General features: G+C 38.3%; 1 protein-coding gene across 1 annotated transcript in view; it reads left to right on the top strand.

Moving 5' to 3' along the window:
- Window positions 1-21,655, top strand: part of ECA3 (endoplasmic reticulum-type calcium-transporting ATPase 3) — a 102,376-nt gene that overhangs the window by 40,240 nt on the left and 40,481 nt on the right. The window contains exons 13-20 of the mRNA XM_088944619.1: window positions 3,821-3,922; window positions 4,798-4,856; window positions 5,216-5,360; window positions 8,021-8,128; window positions 8,297-8,449; window positions 8,568-8,672; window positions 16,675-16,871; window positions 17,167-17,278. Of these exons, the coding sequence (XP_088800745.1) occupies window positions 3,821-3,922; window positions 4,798-4,856; window positions 5,216-5,360; window positions 8,021-8,128; window positions 8,297-8,449; window positions 8,568-8,672; window positions 16,675-16,871; window positions 17,167-17,278 (981 nt within the window). The remainder of the gene's footprint in view (window positions 1-3,820; window positions 3,923-4,797; window positions 4,857-5,215; window positions 5,361-8,020; window positions 8,129-8,296; window positions 8,450-8,567; window positions 8,673-16,674; window positions 16,872-17,166; window positions 17,279-21,655) is intronic.

The following is a 21,655-nucleotide window of genomic DNA, read 5'->3' as shown; positions in this document are numbered from 1 at the left end:
GGCTGCGGTCTCAAGTTCCTGGACCTGCGATCTCTTCTCTTCTTTTCTCCTTTTCCCTGAGGTGCAATCTCAGTTACACAGGTAGAAGGCTGCGGCAACCCTTTTTTGGTGATCCAGGACTGCCGCTATCCCCATTATAGGTGTTAGGAAGGTGCGATAGCCCTAGGTGAGTAGTTCTCAGATTGCTGTCACCATGAGTGACAGCCATAGTGGTTGTGTGGTGGTGTTTGTTGTGTTATAGACCCTCTACTGAGAAGTTTCATGAGGGTTTTTTTTCTTTGTTTGTGTTTGAATGGTGATGTGATAGTGTGGTTAATTTATTTATTTATTTATTTTTTATGAAGGAGATGGCCTGATGTGCCTGAATGGTGGTATATGTTAGTGTTTATTTTTTATTTTTTATTTTTATGGTGGCTGGTTGAGAAAGTGCCATAAGGTGATGTGTAGATTGCAGCAGTGTTGATTGAATAGTAGAAATCCTTTTTGTTGGTTGATAATTCAGAACTAGGAGAAATCTAGTGTATTGAGAACATAATGGCAGCAACCGTAGATGGTGGTGGTGATCAGAAATCTAATGTGGTGATCCCCTTAAACTATTTAGGTGTGTAGATGACATCAATTAAACTTAATGGTGGAAATTATGTGCCATAGGCCAAGTCAGTGGATGTTTTTCTCAAGGCCAAGCGGAAGGTGAAACATGTGAAGGAGGATAAATCATCAGTTGACTCTCCAGGGTTTGATGATTGGGAACAAGAGGATGCCCAAATCATGACATGGTTATGTAATAGTATGGAACCCAAGATGAGTGCAAACTTTATGTTCTTAGATACAACCAAGGAAATATGGGAACATGCAAAGAACCTTTATTCTGGACAGGACAATACTACGAGAGTATATCAACTCTATCAGGAGTACTTTAATTTACAAGAAGGAAATCAAACCCTTGAAGAGTATTATGCCAGTATGAGGAACCTCAGGAATGATGTAGTGCTCGGTCTATCCTTCATCATATGAATGTTCCTAAGCATTTTTAGAGTGATGCAGTGGTCACAACTTGTTTCCTCATTAATCGGGTGCCCTCATCCATCCTTCATGGTTGGTCTCCCTTTTCTATTTTGTTCCCCACTTGGTTTCCGTTTCCATTAACTCCCCGGGTCTTTGGGTGTGCGCGCTTTGTTCACAATCTGAGCATTGGTTTAGACAAGTTGGACGCACGTTCCATTAAGTGTATCTTTCTTGTCTATTCTCGGACCCAGAAAGGGTACAAGTGTTACAATCCCATCACTCGGGAGTCACTTGTCTATCCCGATGTCACTTTTTTTTGAGTCCGTGCTATTCTTCTTGGGTCTTGATGTCCCAGCCTCTTCACCTCTTCCTCTTCCCGTTGGTGATCCCATTCCGGTTGTTCCTGTTATGCCTGAGCCTTCACCTCTAGTGCAAATTCCTATTGAACGACCACCAATCTAGTAAGTGTACACTCATTGACAGACACCGACACCTCCTCCAGCTTCTACCTCATCTGCGGATCTTATAGTTGCTCCTATCCCAGAGCGGCCTACCTCTTCTGACCTAGATCTTCCCATTGTGTTGTGGAAAGGTAAACGCAGTTGTACCTTACATCCCATATCCAATTATGTTTTTGTTTATCATCTTTCCACTTCACATCGCCAGGTTGTTTCTTTGTTGTCCTCTATATCTATACCCAAGGATGTTTAGGAGACTCTTACTTCAATGGGGTGGCGTCAAGCAATGGAGGAGGAACTCTCTGCTCTTCAACACAATCACACGTGGGAGCTCACCACTCTTCCTTTAGGTAAGCATGTTGTAGGTTGTAAATGGGTGTATACTGTGAAATATTTACTAGATGGTAGTGTGGAATGGTTGAAAGCCCGACTTGTTGCTAAGGGTTACTCTCATTTGTATGGGGTGGATTATATGGAGACCTTCTCTTCTGTTGCTTAGATTGGTTTAGTTCGTGTCTTGATTTCCTTGGTAGTTATGTATGATTGGCCTTTGTCTCAACTTGACATTAAAAATGCCTTCCTCCACGGTGATCTTTTGGAGGAGGTCTACATGGAGCAACTACTAGGGTTTGTTACTTAGGGGGAGGATGGTAAAGTGTGTAGACTCAAAAAGGCAATTTATGGGCTGAAATAGTCTCCTCATGCTTGGTTTGGGAAGTTCAATGAAGTGGTGAAAGATTTCAGGATGAAACAATGCCAGGTCGATCACTCAATATTCAACTATGATTCTGAAGCCGGAAAGATTTTGTTAGTAGTTTATGTGGATGATATAGTCATAACTGGTAGTGACAAACTAGGGATTGACATGCTAAAAGCCTTCTTGCAAGACTATTTCCGAACAAAAGATCTTGGGAAGTTGAAGTATTTCTTGGGTATAGAAATTGCCGGGTCGAAACAAGGTATAAATTTGTGCCAAAGAAAATATCTTCTTGATTTGTTGGAAGAAACATGGTTGTTAGGTGCTAAACCAGCTGAAACACCCATGGAACCAAATGCTAAGTTGAGTAGTGATGCTGATGAAATGTTTGATGGTCCTGGAAGATATAGACGGTTAGTGGGGAAGTTGATCTACCTAACCATTACTAGACTAGACATCTCCTTTGCTGTCAATGTGGTGAGCCAATTTATGCAAAATCCTCGAATGCCTCACTGGGATGCAGTTCTTAGAATTGTACGGTACTTGAAGGGAGCTCCAGGTCGTGAGTTGTACAAATCAGGGGGAAGACTTGAGATAGTTGGGTATACAGATGCAGATTGGCCAGGCTCGGTGTCTGATAGGAGATTTACTACAGGTTATTGCACATTTCTTGGAGGAAATCTAGTGACATGGAAGAGTAAGAAGCAAACGGTTGTGGCAAGGAGTAGTGCTGAAGTTGAATACAGGGCCATGGCACACACCACATGTGAATTAGTATGGCTGAAAAATCTTCTGCAAGAAGTTGGATTCTCAATGAGCAAACCTATGAGATTGTACTGTGATAACTAAGCTGTAATCCACATCATCCACATCTCATCTAGTCTAGTTTTCCATGAAAGGACAAAACACATAGAGGCTGATTGCCATTTTGTGAGGGAGAAAGTCCTTACTGGAGAGATAAGCACATAACACGTGAGTTCAGGTGATCAATGGTCAGTCTTGTTCACAAAAGGTTTGAGTTCAGGGAGAGTGAACTATATATGTAACAAGCTGTGATTATATGACATATATTCTCCAGCTTGAAGGGGAGTGTTAGAGTTGGTCGAGGAAGGGTAACTTAGTCTTTTTATTATAGTTTAAGTAGTGTAGTGATATGGCAATTTTGTTTTGTTTTTTATTTCTCTTGTCCCATACTTAAGTAGGGACATATTTGACTTTGTACCCTTATTTTAATATAATAGAGATTATGGTCGACCAGGAGGGTTTTGACTCTCTAGTTCGACAGCTTTCTTCTTCTTCTTTTTCTTTCTCTTTGAACAGGACTTATCTGAACCACTAAAACATATACTTTATTTGAGGTTCATCAATGGTATATGAGTAGCTAAATATTTCTAGAAATTTAGCCATCATTGGGCAGCCTTGGAAGTAAATTTAGAAACATCATTCCTTTCATGCAGTATTGCCTGCATGTTTAGCAAAAAATCCACCATATGAGTAGAAGGATTCCATCACATATTTCTTTTTATATATTATTACAACAGTGGTTAGTAAATGATATTAAAAAACACTTAAATTGCATGTTCTGTTGTTTCTTTTTAACTTCATCTTCTGTGGGTTCTCAACAGGCTTATGCATGGCTGAACTTTGATTTTTTTTCTAGGTCATTGCGGGGATTTGTGTCTTGGTATGGATTGTTAACATTGGACACTTTCGTGATCCTTCTCATGGTGGTTTTCTGCGTGGTGCAATTCATTACTTCAAGGTAATGCTGATAGACAGCATGCCCTCATTTACTTGGTTAAAAGCTAATCCTCTATGGCCTTAAATCATTAAATGTATGTTTGTTAGCATTGTTTCTATTGTGCTTGTGTAAAGTTTGCTATTCTATTAATAAGTTTTAAAAGAGTATTATTTTGAGTGTATTTGGGCGGCTGTGTAGGTAAGTAATTTCATCTTGTTTTAAGGACAGTCCAGTCCACTGCTTAGAGAGATATAATTCATTCTAATCTCTCTCTAATCAGTTTGGCAGTTTTCTCCACTCTCCACTCTCCTCTCTCCATTGTCTGTTCTTCTCTCTTTCTTTCTTCCTTTCTATTTTATTTCGAACTGTTCTATAGTTCCACAATACTATATTTTTCACATTAAGAATATATTATTGTACTTGATTTAGAACATCCAAACATTAGGATGATTAGGGTGGTTCCCACTTTGTCCATTCAAGTGCAACCTTACCAATGCTGCAGAAAAAGCATGAAGCATTGGTCTATTCTATTGTGGTTGATCTATTTGGATATGTTCCTCTGTATGGGAGACATATATCTAATGCGTGTCCATATAATATATGGCTTATGGTATTTTGCCTATGCCTTGCATGAAGGTGCACCTCTAGGTGTGTTTCCCATGCTTTTTGAACTCATTGTAGGGTTTGGATCATTATTTATAATTGACAAATGGCTCTCTTGTGGTTTAGAGCCATATGGATAGAAGTACTTCATTAATTGTTTGTCTTTCTTGGACATGTTGTATTGCTTTGTCCATGTGTGGAATTTCAATAATTTTCCAAAATTATATTGTTGGCAAAAAAGTATCATTCCTACTAGTTGTATAAATTTGTCCTTTTTCCTTGTCTTTACTCAGATTGCAGTTGCTCTTGCAGTTGCAGCAATTCCTGAAGGTCTTCCTGCTGTTGTTACAACGTGAGTGATTAAATTTTCACTTTGAAATATTGTATATAAGTAAAAATCTTCTCTAATATTTAATAATCAATCACGTAAATACATAAAGAAGCTTATTTGATATCTAGTGATGAATGCTTATCTTTTATAATCCCGGGAATCTTTTGCATAATGAAACAAACTCTTAGTTATGAATTATGAAATCACCATTTTTTATTACAGAATTATCATAATATAATAAAAATACTAGTCCATGTAGCCATTAGTGACGTTTCATATGTGGTAAATGGCCAGTTGTTTAGGCCATTGTCAGAAACATTTATCAGCTAATGATTTCTTGAAAAACTTGCTTATTTTTCTTCCTTACTTTCACTGATTAGGTGCTTGGCACTTGGAACAAAAAGAATGGCGAGGTTGAATGCTATTGTAAGGTCTTTGCCTTCAGTAGAGACTTTAGGCTGCACAACAGTAATCTGCAGTGACAAGACTGGGACTCTCACAACAAACATGATGTCTGTATCAAAGGTGATTATCTCCGAATATTGGCTATAACTTTTTAATGAATAATGGCTAATTCACTAATAATTAAAGTGTAGTCTATTACCCAATGCTGATCGCGGTTATCCTAGATTTTGGAGGGATGAAATAGATACTGACCTACTCTCAGGCATTTTGTTAGGCACAAAATATCACTCTCAGACTTGATTTTCATTCTTACAATAGTCAGGCACAAAATTTTAGAAACAATATTCTCACCTTGCTTGTAGAGCAAAGAAAACCGAGTCACATTAGGTCATCGTTTACCAGCATTTTTCTTTAGATAGAAATGGAAAAGTGAATCCTCAATGTAACAAAGTAGTGGCTTGTGTAAGCCTGCCTAACTGTTCAACATAGTGCAATTATCTAAAGAAATACTTGGTTAGGAGAGTTTAATTGTTGAGATGATTCTTTGATCACAATTTAGAAGATACTGTTGCAAGATAAATCAATTAATGTGTAATTATTTTGAAGTCTTTGGAGGGCTCTCTTGTGTTGATGGATAAGGAATACCAAATAATTCAGATGGATGGTCAAAAAGGTGATTTCTCTATTATGTTTTTTACAAAACATTGACTAGAGGAGTTATTGAAAAATCAAGAGTAGAGGAGATTGATGAGATGATTCTTTGATCACAATTTAGAAGATATTGTTGCAAAGATGGATCAATTAATGTGTTATTATTTTGAAGTCTTTGGAGGGCTCTCTTGTGTTGATGGATAAGGAATACCAAATAATTTGGGTGGATGGTAGAGGACACTTGGGTAGTCATGTGCCTCCAGGAATGGAGGTATTCACTTGGCTTGTGGCACTCGAAATGATTCCAACAGTTGACCACCTTGAAGTATGAGCGATATGACTTGCAAATCAATCTTAATGTGCAGTGTGCTAATTTCAAAAAAGTGCAAGTGAAAGGAAAAGAAAATGAAGCAAAGAACAGAAGTAGAGAAGAGGTAGAAGAGGAGAGGAGAAAGGAAGACTAGCATGGTGTTTTAAAAGTGCAAGGGGCAATTTGCACCCGAGTTGCAAGGAGAGGTGCGTGCCCTTTTGTAGCAAGGAGCAAAAATACAAAAAATTCCAAAAAATTAAAAAAATGCTAAAAATTAAAAAAATGCAAAAAATAAAAATATTAAACATAATATTAATGAAATATAAACTTAAATTTTATAATAAATGCTTTAAAAAACCTATTATCTAAAATTAAAATACATAAACATAACATGTAAAATGTATTAAAATGAAAATTTAAAAATAAAAAAAAAAAACATTTTCAAGCATATAAAACCCACAACCTCTTTATTTCCTCAATTGCATTAATTCAAGTATCTAATGTGATGTAAAACATTAGCAAATATCTAATGGGTTAGCGAAGCAAGGAGTTGAGAGGGAATTAATGTTTTGGGCACAAGTGTAATTTTTTCCTTTTTCTGTTCTTGGGAGCTCAAGCTCCAGTTGGAAGATAAGAAAGTTTATCTTCATCCTTGTAATATTTTTGTGATTAATTAATGAAATGTGGTTATTGATAAAAAAATGTGATGTAAAACATCTTGCCTTCCTAATTCTACGAGCCATGTTTGTACCAAGCCCCTTGAGGCAAGCCTAAACAAGTCCATGTTAGGGTCTTAAATTCTTAATCCCTACACAAAATAAATGATTTTATAATTTTAATTGCCTTTTAAGAAGATATTTTATCAGGATGAGTGAATGAACAACATTAACAAATAGGGGGTTCTTGGACATGAACAAGTCCATGTTCATTCATTCATCCTAATAAAATATCTTATTAAAAGGAAATTAAAATTATAAAATCATTTGTTTTGTGTAGGGATTAAGAATTTAAGACCATAACATGGACTTGTTTGGGCTTGCCTCGAGGGGCTTGGTTGGGGGTTGGGGGGTAGAGCCCCCAGCCTAGCTGCTAGGTCCAAAGAAGAACAAAAGCACAAAAAATAAAAAGGTACACGCTTGGGCTGAAGCACAAGGCATACCTGGTGCGTGCCTTTTGAAAGTGCTACACCTAGGGCCTATGTGCACCACTGAACTAGCAAGGAGAAACCGAACTAGACTCCCCTTACTGTTGAATTAGTCCCGGTATGTATGATCATTCATTAATAGCTGAAATTCCAACAAATACCCCCGACAAACAAAACTGATATGAGAGAGAAAATAGCAAGTATGCTCCTGCTGATTAATTCTAACTTGTAGGATGGAAAAAGAGGGTGGATGATACTTGTGCTATCAATCTTAGTTGGATAAAATTATTTAAGGCTTCTTATTCTTTCTTGCTTGATTAGAGGATACATCTTTGATTCACAAGGTACTGCAATTTTAGCCATCTTTTCCTTTTGAAATTTGTGAAAAATGCTTATTTAGTGAAACTGGGGAAGAGAGAAGGTTTTGAAGGCATGCAATATCCCATAAATGGAAATTAATTTCCTTTTCTGTTAATTTGCATCAATTGTTGGGAGGTAGGGGTGGTAAGTAATTTGAGGAACCTCTCAAGCAGTTGAATTCACCATTTACTTTTCTGTTTGGAGTTTCTTATTGTATGATCAGAAGACAATCATTTATGTCCTTTTTATCATTACATTATTTATTTGGCTCTTATGTGATTTATACAAATATTTTTTGCTGCTTGTTCTCTCCAGATATGTGTTGTTCATTCTGTGCACAATGGCCCTGTTACTTCAGAATACAGTGTAAGCGGAACAACATATGCACCAGAAGGCATAATTTTTGATGGTGCAGGGATGCAGGTATGATATTCTCCCATCTATTACCTGCCCATCTATTTCAAAGAATATCAAGCTTGCCTTCAGAAATATCAAATTAGATAACGCCTAGGGTCTGTGCACCTTTAAATATATAAATCTTGGTTTGCCCTTTTAAGAAATGTTCCTTAGGCTTTGTTGATTATTTTGCAGCTTGAGTTTCCAGCTCAATTGCCTTCTCTTCTTCACATAGCAATGTGCTCAGCCCTTTGCAATGAGTCTACTTTACAATACAATCCGGACAAGGGAAACTATGAGAAGATAGGAGAATCAACTGAAGTAGCTCTTCGTGTACTAGTGGAGAAAGTAAACTATTTTGAACAATTTCTGTTGTTTGTATATTCTTTTCTTAGGGTACTTGTTAGTTATTCATTGTATTTTATGATAATCTTATATAACTTAGATTTCGTCTGTTATCTAACAGGTTGGGCTTCCTGGTTTTGATTCTATGCCTTATTCTCTCAATATGCTGAGCAAGCATGATCGTGCATCTTACTGTAATCATTACTGGGAAAACCAGTTCAAAAAGGTTATCCTTTTTACTTTACTATTGGCTAGTATCTGTCTATCTGATTCCTTGCTTATTGCAAAATTTTATGAAAAATGAAACATTATCAATGTATCATGTATATATGTTGCTGGACCTTCATGATGATGACATGTTATTAAATTTGATATATTTGTTTCCTTGCTGACTGAGTACAGAAAGTATTTCCTATTTGTTCTTTTGAGGTAATAACTGCCTAGTTTTTATGATTTAACATGCTGCATTTATTATATTGTCAACTTTTTATCATATAAGGTGAATATTCTTAAATTTATCATAAATTTAGAGTATACATTTACATAGATGTAGAAGCCCATACTGTCCCTTTCCATTGCACCAAGAAGATCCCCACAATACACAAAAAACAGAAATGTTTTTTACCCCAATGGGCATTTGCCCCCCCAAAAAATGTCTACTAACTCTTTTACATGCTAGGGAATCTTTAAAAGAGTTAACGAACAGAGTTATCCAGGAGAGTTCTACTTCCATTGTATAGGTCAGGTTTTTTACTTCCCTAACTGGTAGGGTTTTAACCCAATGAACTACTTTTTGTGATGTTTCTCTATCAATGCTTGAAAAGTTTAGCATTTCTTTCTTCCAATATTGACCATATATGGCAGTTGTGCTTCTCCATAAAATCTTCCCACTTTTTTCTTTTTTGGCTGGGGAAAGGAGTATTTTTCCAGAACTGCACTCTGTTGCCAGCTCCAATTTTACTTTGACTCCTAAGAACCATTGATGGAATTAGGGCTGCAAACGGATCAAATTTAATCCAATTCAAATTTGAATGCATTTGTTAAAATCAGATTCGGATGTCCATTTAGCCATAATCAGATTGAATCATATTAGAAAATATGATCCACTTATTAATCAAATTAAATTCATAAATTGCTTGATCTGATCCACTAGAATCCAATCTGATCCAATTAAGTGGGATTTGGGATTTAAGATAAGCATTTTTTTAATTTATGATAGTTTTTAAATTTATACTAATTATATACAGTTTTATTGATATTCTAATTGAATCAGATTCATATAAGATATTTGAAATTGTAAACTAATTGATTTTGAATCCATGCTTACATCTCTTTTGGATATGAAACCAAATTCTGATCTCTCAGATTCTTATTGGATCAGATTCCATTATTCCTGTATTTGAATTTGATTTGGTCTTTTTGCGGCCCTAGATGGAATCTCTCGATTATTTTTGATTCTGTGAAGCTGTGGGATATGCTTATGATACCTGGATCCCAGTTGAGGTTCTTGATTCCAAACTTTTCTGGTGTGAACTGCCTCCATAAGCTTTGGGGTTTTGTGCTAAACAGCCAGAACCATCTTACCATCAATGCATTATTCAACTTACTTAGGAATAATTGCTGTAACAGTCTTAGTAATAACAAATCCATTTCTCTTTTCAAATTGAGCCTCTCACTTCTTTGTTCACCAAAGTACCTTGCTCTTCCTTACTATCAAAATCTTCAATTTGAGTTATTAGATTTAATTTCCTTTCCTCAATTCTCCCAAACACATTTAGATTCCATTCCTTAATTCTCAATTTCACCTTTCGAAGTTTCCTATGGAATCTAGCACCCTCCCAATCTGTCCTTGGCTCCTCTTCCCACAATATTTCTTCATCTTTTGTACAAATTCTGGGGATGTAAGCTACATATTCTCATACCTAAATGGAGAAGGTCCTCCACCTTTTGATCCTTCTCCAATACATATGGGCCAATAATGTGAGGTAAGTCTAGGACTCTACCTACCAATTTATCCTAATGCTCCTCCCAATCTGAAGAAACAAGAAACCTATCCATCTTTGAACAGGTCGGGTTCTGTTGACAATTTTTCCATGTAAATTTGCTATGCCTTGTCTCAATCTCCTTCAACTCAAAAGTCTCTATGATTCTATTGAATCTCCTCATGCTTGTTATGACCCTCTGCCTTGGATTATTAGACTCCTCAGGGCATCTGATCACATTAAAATCTCCACCCAGACACCAAGGTCCCTGCCATAGACTTCTAATGTCCACCAGCTCCTCCCACAATTCATTTCTCTCTATATGCATTTGGTCCATAAATGTTGGTCATAAGCCATACGAAGTTGTCATCCAAACATCTTAATTTAACCCCCGAGACACCCCAAGAAGAATATTGAGTCCACCCAATGCCTCCCTCCCCCCCCAGATGCTTCTAATCCATTTCTTATTAATTCCCTGTAATTTCCACTCCTAAATTATTACCAATTCTGGTCTTTCTCTCCTTGTAACTTCCTTGATGATTCTTCTTTTGCTTGCATTTCCCCTCTTACATTCCAACTATTTATTTTCATGTTTCATCTTAGCAAAACTCAGTCTGAAATCCCCAAACTTCCACTTCTGTGTTCTTTCTATACCGCCCTCTCCCATTGCCATTTATATGTTTCAATAAAAGAAGTTACAAAGACCAAGTTACCAGTCACCTATAAGAAAGAAAAATATCATAACAGTAGCCTAACAACAGCCTAAAAATGTAGCTGGATTCCCAAGTCCCAAGGTTTGTGTTGTCTTTTTGGGGCTGTTTTGCATGGTTCACCAGAAAAAGACTCCCTTGAATTTTTTAGATTCCAATAAAATGTAGGTAATTCCTTTTTTTCTCTGAACTGTTGTGGTGTTTACAAATATAAATTAGTGCCTGTTAAAAGGCTGTTTATGTATGTTTTATCAGTATTGGTACTGTAGGGCTACTATTATAATTTTCTGATTATTTTATGATCACCATAATATAATATGAGAGCTGGCGCCGCCAGCTCAATCTTTTGGCTCTCAACTCTCTTCTCCCTCTTTTCTCTTCTTCTCTCTTCAGCTGCTCTCTTCTCTGTTTAATATGGCATCAGAGTGGGTTTATTAGGCTTGAAAGGGAGTTCAATCAAGCATTTTTTTTTCCATCATCAGTTCCTTTTTTTTTTTATTTGGAGAGCCCAGAGAACAGCATCGGACTGATCTAAGAAGTCATTTTTCTTTTTTTTTTTTTCCTTTACCTCTTGGTCATGTAACAAGACAGAACCTGTAACAAGTTCGACTGATGTGAGGTTATCAGCTCCTGTTGTTTCCCGTGTGCATTGTCTGATCCTTGTGATATGTTTGTAGGTCGATGATGACCTGTATGTGCTGCAACAGTGGTAAGATAATATCTGAATGTGTGTAGGGCTTCGTTGGGTCCAAAATTTTTCGAGTTTCTTAGTTTCTTGGTTCAGTTCTTATTATTCCCAGCAGTAGTACATCGTGAGAAAGAGAAAATTGTGTGGACTGTACTGCCCTTTAGTCTTGTAGTTGTTTTTGGAGTGATCTGAAACAGCTATTATGAGTATTGAGGACTCTGCCACATCTGGTATTTCCTCAATGCAGAATGGGATGAGTGGGGGTATAGATTTATCCTTCCCTATGGCTGTTATACCTCTGGATGGACTAAATTATCTAGAATAGCCGAAGGGGGTCATACTGTACATTACTGCAAGAGGAAAACTAGGGTACACAAATGGCAAAATTAAAGAACCCAATTCCGGGAGTGTAGAAGATGACAGGTGGAACTAGGAAAACAACATGGTAATGTCGTGGCTCCTAGTGTCTATGCAACCTCAGGTGAGAAGACATTTTATGTGGGCTGAAATGTTTTATGAGATTTGGGAACAAGCAAAGTCAACATATTCTGAATTGCGTCACTATGCAAAAATTTACCAGTTACAAGCAAAGTCATCTACTTGTAAACAAGGGGAGAGAAGCTTTTTTGTGTACTACTCGGACTTGACTTCCTTCTAGAAGGAGTTGGACCATTACCAGCATGTGAACTGGAAGTGTGATGAAGATACGAAAGCTTACAAGTTACTTGTTTCATAGCAGAGAGTTCTGAAGGGGATTGGGTTAGACTTCTAGTGCAAGTCCTAGGAAGCAAGGATCTCCCATCTGTCATCTTTCCAAGAAGTATATGCCCTAGTACAGTAAGAGGAAAGCAGAAGAAACTTGATGAAAAGTTCTGAAGGGGATTTTGTTGCTTTGGCAGTAGAGGGAATGTTGTTTCAGGTGGGGGAAATTCCTTTAAGAAGGGGGCCTCTCAGAAAAGGGTGGACGGTAAGGAGAAACTATGGTGTACTCACTACCAGAAGCCTGGGCACACACGTGACACTTGTTGGGAACTTCATGGGAAGCCGAAGTGGGCTTAGGAGTTGAGCAAGAAACAGAGTTCAAATCAGAATAAGCAAGGACAGCAAGGTCCAAGAAAGTTCAACGCAGCAAACATGGCCTCTCAAGAGACTCAGTCCTCCACTACTATGACTCCGACGCACCCCTCTAGTTCTGATCCTCGAGAGGACATCATTAATTCCTTCCGTGACCATTTGGAGTTGTATGATAGGGTAATTCGTCAGATGGATTCTGCCCCTTTCTCCTTCTACATCATTTGCATCTACATCAGGTAACTTTGCCACAACTTTCCATGTGTCTTTTCATTCCCTGACTCTCCTTGGATGATTGATTATGGAGCATCAAACCATATGACTGGTAAGTTAAGTTATTTTTAGTCCTATCATCTCCTCTCTGAGAGGGACAAAGTGAGACTAGCCGATGGCTCATTCAACACTATGCTGGTCAAGGAACCATATCCCTTCCTGTTGGCCTCAATCTTTCTAATATTTTGCATGTTCCAAAATTACCTATAAACTTGTTTTTAGTTAGTAGTATTACTAACTCATTAAACTGTTCAGTAATCTTTTTTCCGTCTTCTTGTGTAATTCTGGATTTGGCCTTGGGGAAGATGATTGGTAGAGGAAGTATGGTGGATGGGCTCTACATGCTTGAGAATAAGGCTGACTCTAAGAGTCAATCTAGTAAGAGGCAAGCCTATTTATGGCACAATCGTCTTGGTCATTTGTCTTAAAATTTTTATTTCCAGAGTTGTTTAAGTCAATGTCAATTTTCAAAGTTTATATGTCAAACTCGTCAATTGAATAAACATTGTAGAACTCATTTTCCTTCAAGAAATAATAAATATGATTTTCCTTTCCATATTGTCCATTTTGATGTTTGGGGCCCAATTACTTTACCCTTTGAGACTATTTACAAGTATTTTGTTACACTTATTGATGACTACTTCAGATACACATGGGCGTATCCCATGCGAACCAGAGATGAATTGCCAAAAATTATAAAAGATTTCCAACGGATGATCTTCACCCAATTTCAAATGGAAATCCGAATCTTCTAATCCAATAATGCCAAAGAATATTTTCATCATGACCTCACAGATTTCTTTGCTTCTTGTGGATCACTTCATCGTAGCTCATGTGCCACCCCCAACAAAATGGTGTAGTGGAAATGAAGAACCCCCACCTCCTTGAAGTGGCTTGGGGATTATTGATTCATATGAATGTCCCAAAACAATTTTGGCTTGAAGTTGTCATGTGTGCTGCATATCTCATCAACTGCATGCCATCTCGAAGGTTAAAGTGCAAGGCCCCACATCAACTTCTATTTCCCAAGGCTCCCTTGTTCTCCATTCCTATTCATGTTTTTGGTTGCCACTGTTTTGTTCAAAACCTGTCTCCAACTCGTGGTAAAACTAGATCCTCGTGCTATTCCCTGTATTTTGTAGGATACCCCACATCTCAAAAGGGGTACCGGTGCTTTGATCCTGTCAATCGGAAATACTATGTTTCTATGGATGTTCTTCTTTGAAAATGAGCCTTTCTTCCTTGTTTCTCCTCAGGGAGAGAGTAGGAGCAAAGGTACAGGTTTAGCTCCCTCCTCTTCTTGACCCTCCTTTCCGTGTTTTCTTTGATTCTTTCATCGCTACAAACAGGTTCAGCCAAGTTCAAGAGTTTTTGAGCATCCGGAAGTTGTACAACCAATGCCATCGGATTCCGCGGGGGTGGGTCATACCCAACCAAGTACAATTGTTCCTATTGATGTATCCAATCCTATTACTATTGATACCTCTATTGCTAATGACCTAGACCTTCCTATTGCTCAAAGGAAGGAAGTTAGGTCTTGCACCACTAAGCATCTCGCATCCCATTGTGTTTCTTATGAAAACATTTCACCCTCGTTTCATGCCTTCCTAAGAATGTAGGAGAAGCTCTCTCAGCCCCTGAATGGACAGATGCAATGAAAGAGGAAATCAATGCATTACATAAAAATGGTACGTGGGAATTGGTGGATCTTCCTAAAGGAAAGGAACCAGTTAGATGTAAGTGGGTGTTTATAGTAAAACATAAGGCTGATGGCACTGTGGAATAGTATAAAGCTCGATTAGTGGCAAAAGGATTTACTCAAGTGTGTGGAGTAGATAATGCAGAAACTTTTGCACCGGTTGCTAAGATGAACTCTATCAGAGTCCTTTTCTCTTTGGCTGTTAATTTTGACTGGGATCTTCATCAACTTGATATCAAGAATGCTTTCCTAAATGGTGACCTTGGAGAAGAGGTATATGTGGTGCTACCTCCTAGTTTTCGGGCTCAAGGCAATGAACAAAAGGTGTGTAGGTTGAAGAAGTCATTATATGGCTTAAAACAATCACCAAGCGCCTAGTTCAACAGATTTCATGTAGCTGTACAGAAGAGAGGCTATAAACATTGTCAATCTGACCATACATTGTTTGTGACTGGAAAAATGAAATTCGTAAGTTAAAAGAGTTCCTGGCTACTCAGTTTGAGGTGAAAGATCTAGGTCCTCTAAGATATTTTCTTGGAATTGAAGTTGCCCGCTCACAGAAGGGGATTGAAGTTGCCCTATTGATCCAAACCACAAATTAGGTGATTGTTAGGGTGAGGTTGTCAATGATGTGAAGTAGTTTCAGAGGCTTGTAGGAAGATTGCTATATTTTGTCTATAATCCGACCAGACATTGCTTACGTTGTGGGTGTTTTAAGTCAATTCGTGCATGCCCCTAAGACCACCTATCTTGAAGCAGCTAAAAGAGTTCTCAGATATGTTAAAAAATTTTCAGTTGTCGATCTGCTGTTTCAAAGGCATGGACATTTGAAGGTTGAGGTGCATACAGATGTTGATTGGGCTGGATTGCTAGATGACAGGAAATCTACTAGTGGCTATTGTACCTTTGTGGGGGGTTAGTCACATGGAGGAGAAAAACAAAATTTGGTGGCTCGGTCTAGTGCTGAAGCAGAATATAGAGCAATGTCTTATGGAGTGGCTGAAATTATGTGGTTGGAAAATTTGTTGAGTGAGCTGGGATTTACTGTTGATAAACCTATGACTTTATATTGTGATAACAAAGCTGCTATCAGTATTGCTGCCAACCCAGTTCTGCATGATAGAACCAAGCACATAGAAGTTGACAAACATTTTATCAGGGAAAATGTTGTCAAAGGGGAAGTGTGTACACCCTATATCAGATCTGAAAAGCAACTTGCAGACATATTCACAAAGGGGTCACATCACTCGTGGCATAATGACTTGTGTGACAAGTTGGGAATGATTGACATTTATGTCCCAACTTGACGGGGAGTGTTAAAAGGCTGTTTATGTATGTTTTATGTCAGTATTAGTACCGCAGGGGTACCATTGTAATTTTCTGATTATTTTATGATCACCCTAATATAAATATGAGAACTGGCGCTTCCAGCTCAATCTTTTGGCTCTCAACTCTCTTCTCTCCTCTCTTCTCTCTTCAGCTGCTCTCTTCTCTGTTTAGTAGTGCCATTTTCTTTTCTATGGCATTTACTTTGTTATAGTTACCTGATGTTTGTGGTCATCATTAATTGAGTAATCTTTCTTATTGTACTTCTTCAATGTGCATATAAACATATATTTATCTGTGTATAACTTATTCTATTGAATGTGTACACATATATTGTGATCACAAACAAGAAAAATGAGGTCTCATATTTTTCATAGTTTATGCATTGGTGCGTGTTCAGCATGGTTTTACATAGCTCGTCTCTGTTACGTTATGCTGTTCTATGAGTTTTCTAAATCTCAAAATTCATGCTTTTGCAGGTAACTGTTTTAGAATTTTCTCGAGACCGCAAAATGATGAGTGTCCTTTGCAGCCGAAAGCAGTTGGAGATTATGTTTTTGAAGGGTGCTCCTGAAAGTATAATTTCTAGATGCACCAATGTCCTATGCAATGATGATGGTTCCACTGTTCCCCTAACGGTAGATGTTCGAGCTGCATTGGAGTCTAGGTTTCAGAGGTTAGCATTCTATTTGGTAGGATCTTAGGTAGCAAAGTTTCCACTAAAGAAGCAATAAGAATACAATTGATATCTGATCACAAAAAGCAACCCCAACCTACTAGGATTTGGAATGTAAGACATCCAACAACAGATTAGCTACTTGAAGTGATGCAACTAGGAGAAAGACAAACACATAGAGAGTTCCACATCCTAATTTTCCTTGTTTGATCATTCTCTTAATGTTAAATAAATATGTTTCTGTTATCAAGATAAAAGTTGTCTCATACTAATTTTATGTTGTTGATTTGGTCAGTTTTGCAGGAAAAGAAACTCTAAGATGTTTGGCTTTGGCCTCGAAAAGGATGCCCTCGGGACAGCAGTCTCTCTCCTTTGAGGATGAAAAGGACCTTACTTTCATTGGATTGGTGTGTGTATTTTCTTGGAGATTGTAATTTGATTCTTAGGCATCTGTTTACATTAAGATGTCATTGTTCTCTTCTCCCTACCATGGTTCCTGCTTTCTGAGGGCTCATTGTATTATTACTTTATGTAATGTGATTGTCTTTGTGATCCTAGTCAGGAAAATGACTAATGCAAAAATTTCTTTGAATTTTGTGGTTAAGAGCTACACCAATTTCTGGATTTGAAGTTTGAGAAAGATGTCAAGTAGCTTTTGGTCTGTGGCTCTCTATAGTAGGTGGTTGGCCTATTTCTAAAATCATAGTTATTGCATGAAAATTACAAGCTCCCTCTTATCAAGTGATCATAGTTGATTTTTGTAAGTATTTTATTAGCAAGAAAGTACAAAGATGGAAGTGTTAAGATGATATGTTATATGGAAAATATACCACCATCCCCCCTCCCCCACCCCCAATGGAGGAGGGTGGTGGTGGGAAAAATATGGAGTTGATGATTTTGAATGACATTCTCACCAGGTAATATCTACATATATTGTGTGTATTCAAAGAAGGATCATGATTGATCAAAATGGGTTAATCTTAGAATTTGATTTCAAAGTGGAGGTTGGATAGCATATAAGGATTTTGGAGGATGCTTGGTGTGAAATTTGCATACCCTTGTCTTTACATATATGCACAGAAAAGAAGTGAACAAAAAGTGACAAAGCTATGAGATTAGAGACACTTTGAAACTTAACATTCAGAAGACAATTGTTATAAAGGTATATTGATGATTGCATGATTCTTCTCAGAGCCTTGGATTTATCATATGCACAGCGATATTGTGAAGACTAATTATGCTTTAGAAGGATGGCCAATGTCATTAAGACTAAATATGCCTTGGATTTTATCTGTAACAAGAAATGCATTCATTCATCTTGGGGAAAAACCCTACAATTTCATGAAGAATCAAATTGTAATGGAGTACAAACAGCTTAGTGCTGACCAATGTTATGTTATAGATGAAATGATTTTGGTACAAATTCCCCCCCAACACGCACACACTGGTTAGCATATTAGCAAGGCTGTTTGCAGTCCTAGGAGTAGAAAGCCTTATGTGCTGATTTCGGCCAAGCTTCTTGTGAAAGGAAGAGTAGAAAGTAGGGGATTTCAGCAAGAGAGAAAAGGGAAGAAAAGAGAAGAAGGTCGACTAGGATAGACTAACGTAACCCTAGCCGCCAGCCCCTCGTTCTATTTATAATTAACTTAAGTATGAGATATTACAAGGATGCCCTTAGGAGGGCGGCAACTCAAACTAATTAATTACAGCTCTTTAAAGAATAAAAACTAATGGGACTAAGGCCCAACAACATCTTAATTTAAAAGAAAATAAACTAAACACAAGTCAGCCCATTCAACACTCCCCCTCAAGTTGGGAGTAGATGTCATACATCCCCAACTTGCGTAGATCATGCTCCAGCTTATTCTTTGCAACGCCTTTTGTGAGGACATCAACAAGCTGCAGATCAAAAGAAATGTATGGAAGACAAACTTCTCCAGAAGTTACCCTTTCTCTGATAAAATGTCTATCTACTTCAATGTGCTTAGTTCGGTCATGCTGGACTGGATAATGAGCAATATTAATTGCTGCCTGGTTATCGCAGTATAGCATCATAGGTTCTTCTGCCTGAACACCAATTTCTTCCAACAGAGAACGGATTCAGAGAAGTTCTGAAACTCCATGTGCCATGGCCCTATATTCGGCTTCTGCACTTGATCTTTCCACAACAGTTTGTTTTTTACTCTTCCATGAGACTAGGTTACCCCCAACTAGGGTGCACACTCTTGAAGTTGATCTTCTGTCATCGAGGCATCCTGTCCAGTCCGCATCTGTATAGGTCTCTAGCTTGAGCTGTCCATGATTAGTAAACAATATGCCTCTGCCTAGATGTCCCTTCAGATAAGCAAGGATCCTGTCAACTGCCTTCCAGTGCTGGTCTCGTGGAGCATGCATGTATTGGCTCACTACACTTGCTGCATAGGAGATGTCCGGTCTTGTCATGCACAAGTATAGTAGCCGACCCACAAGTCTTTGGTACCTCCCAAGGTCCTTTACTGGTTCACCTTTTGATGCACTGATTCTATGGTTCTGATCAATGGGGGTGCTAGCTGCCTTTGTTCCAAGTTTCCTTGTTTCTTGGAGAAGGTCCAAAACATACTTCCTTTGAGAGATAAAAATTCCATGTTTCGATCTTGCAACTTCAATGCCTAAGAAGTATCTCAGTTCTCCAAGGTCCTTAATCTCAAGTTCCTCATGCAGGTTCCTCTTTAGACTATCAATCTAACTTAGATCATTCCCAGTGACAACAATATCATCCACATAAACAATTAGGATTAACACCAAGGATCCCCTGCGCTTCACAAACAAGGTGAGATCAGATTGAGTTTGAGTGTAGCCAAAAACAATCAAGGCCTTTCTGAACCTGTCGAACCATGCTCCGGGGGATTGTTTCAAGCCATATAGTGACTTCTTCAGCTTGCATACCTTTCCCTCTTTAGCATTATCATAAAAACCAGTTAGAAGATCCATATACACCTCTTCTTGTAGATCTCCATTTAGGAAAGAATTCTTCACATCCAGTTGAAACAAGGGCCAAGAGTATGAGGCAGCAAGAGAAAGGAGTATCCGAACAGAGGTCATCTTTGCAACTGGTGCAAAGGTCTCTAAATATTCAATGCCATAGGTCTGTGTGTATCCTTTTGCAACAAGTCTTGCCTTGTACCTCTCTATGCTTCCATCTGCCGTATACTTTACTGTGTAAACCCATCTGCATCCAACTGTCTCCTTGCCTTCTGGTAGGTCTACAATCTCCCATGTTTGATTCTTAATCAAAGCCTCCATCTCTTGTTGCATAGTTTCCTTCCACTTAGGTTTGGAGAGAGCCTCACTAACACCTTTGGGTATAGACACAGAATCAAGAGAAGAGAGAAAAGCACGGTAGGAATGAGAAAGTCCACTGTAGGATAAGTATTGTGATATGCAATGAGCAGTGCACTTCCTCTTCCCTTTTCTAAGAGCAATAGGGAGATCAAGGTTATCTGTAACAGTGTTAGTGGGACCAATGGAAACTGAAATAGTAGAGGGATCAAGAGGAATACCTGGATCCGTATCAGCCGAATCTGGAGTCTCCAAGGGATCGACAGGAAGTGGTGTGAGTTCTGCTGTAGTGGAATTAACCTCCTTATGAAGTCTCTGTCGTGAGTAATACTGTGAGACGGAACACAAAGGGGGTGGCAAGGTAGGTGACATCGGATGGTTGTCAAGCACAGTAGTAGACACAGGAACTGGAACTGGGAGATGGATAGACTGTTGACTTACTTTCCCAAAACACTCCCCTTGAGAAGGATTCCTTGAGGAGAAGTATGTAGATTCGAAAAAGGTGATGTCCATAGTAACAAACCGGTTCCCAGAGACTGGATCATAGCAGCGGTACCCTTTCTGATTCTCTGCATATCCAAGGAAGACACATTTCTTTGCCTTGGGATCAAGCTTCGAACGGTAAGGACCAAGAATATGCGCAAAGCAGACACACCCAAACACCCTTAAAGGAATATGAAACATCTCCCCCTGAGGAAAAAGATGGTTGAATGGAGTGCTGAATCCAAGTATACGAGAAGGCATCCTGTTAATCAGATATACTGTCGTGAGAACAACATCACCCCAAAAACGAACCGGAACCGTCGCTATGATCATTATGCTTCTTGCCGTCTCAACAATGTGTCTGTTCTTTCTCTCTGCAACACCATTCTGCTGTGGACTGTTGGAGTAGCTACTCTGATGGACAACACCATACTCCAACAGATATGAGGCAAGATGTCTCTCAAAATATTCCCTAGCATTGTCAGATCTGAACATCTTGATTCTAGTTCCAAACTGTGTTAATACCATCTGATGGAATTGCCTCACCAAGGATGGTACCTCATCACGTGATTTCATCAAGTAAATCTAGGAATATCGAGAGAAATCATCCACAAACAGAAGAAAATAGCGATAGCTGCCCATAGAGGGAACATGATAAGGGCCCCACACATCCGAATGAATAACATCAAAAGGAGAAAAACATATTTTATTACTTGGTTTAAAAGAGTGTCTACAATGCTTTCCAAGTTCACAACCTTCACACTTCAACCTTGACAGACTCACAGACTCAAACAGTTTTGGAAACAAAGAACTTAAAGAAGAAAAAGACAAATGACCCAGACGATTATGCCAAAGTATAATCCGATCCACAAGTTTTGACTCACTGTCCTTGCAAACATGATGACTTTGGTGAATTGGAAGAGTATCCAGGAGGTAGATTCCATTCACTTCACAACCACTCCCAATCGTCCTCTTTGAATCCA

The sequence above is a fragment of the Nelumbo lutea genome, chromosome 5 (assembly GCF_056320005.1).
Source record: "Nelumbo lutea isolate HS-2025 chromosome 5, American lotus-T2T, whole genome shotgun sequence".
Classification (NCBI taxonomy): domain Eukaryota; kingdom Viridiplantae; phylum Streptophyta; class Magnoliopsida; order Proteales; family Nelumbonaceae; genus Nelumbo; species Nelumbo lutea.
Note: the sequence above shows the minus strand (reverse complement) of the source record. Positions and strands in the feature narration are given on the sequence as shown.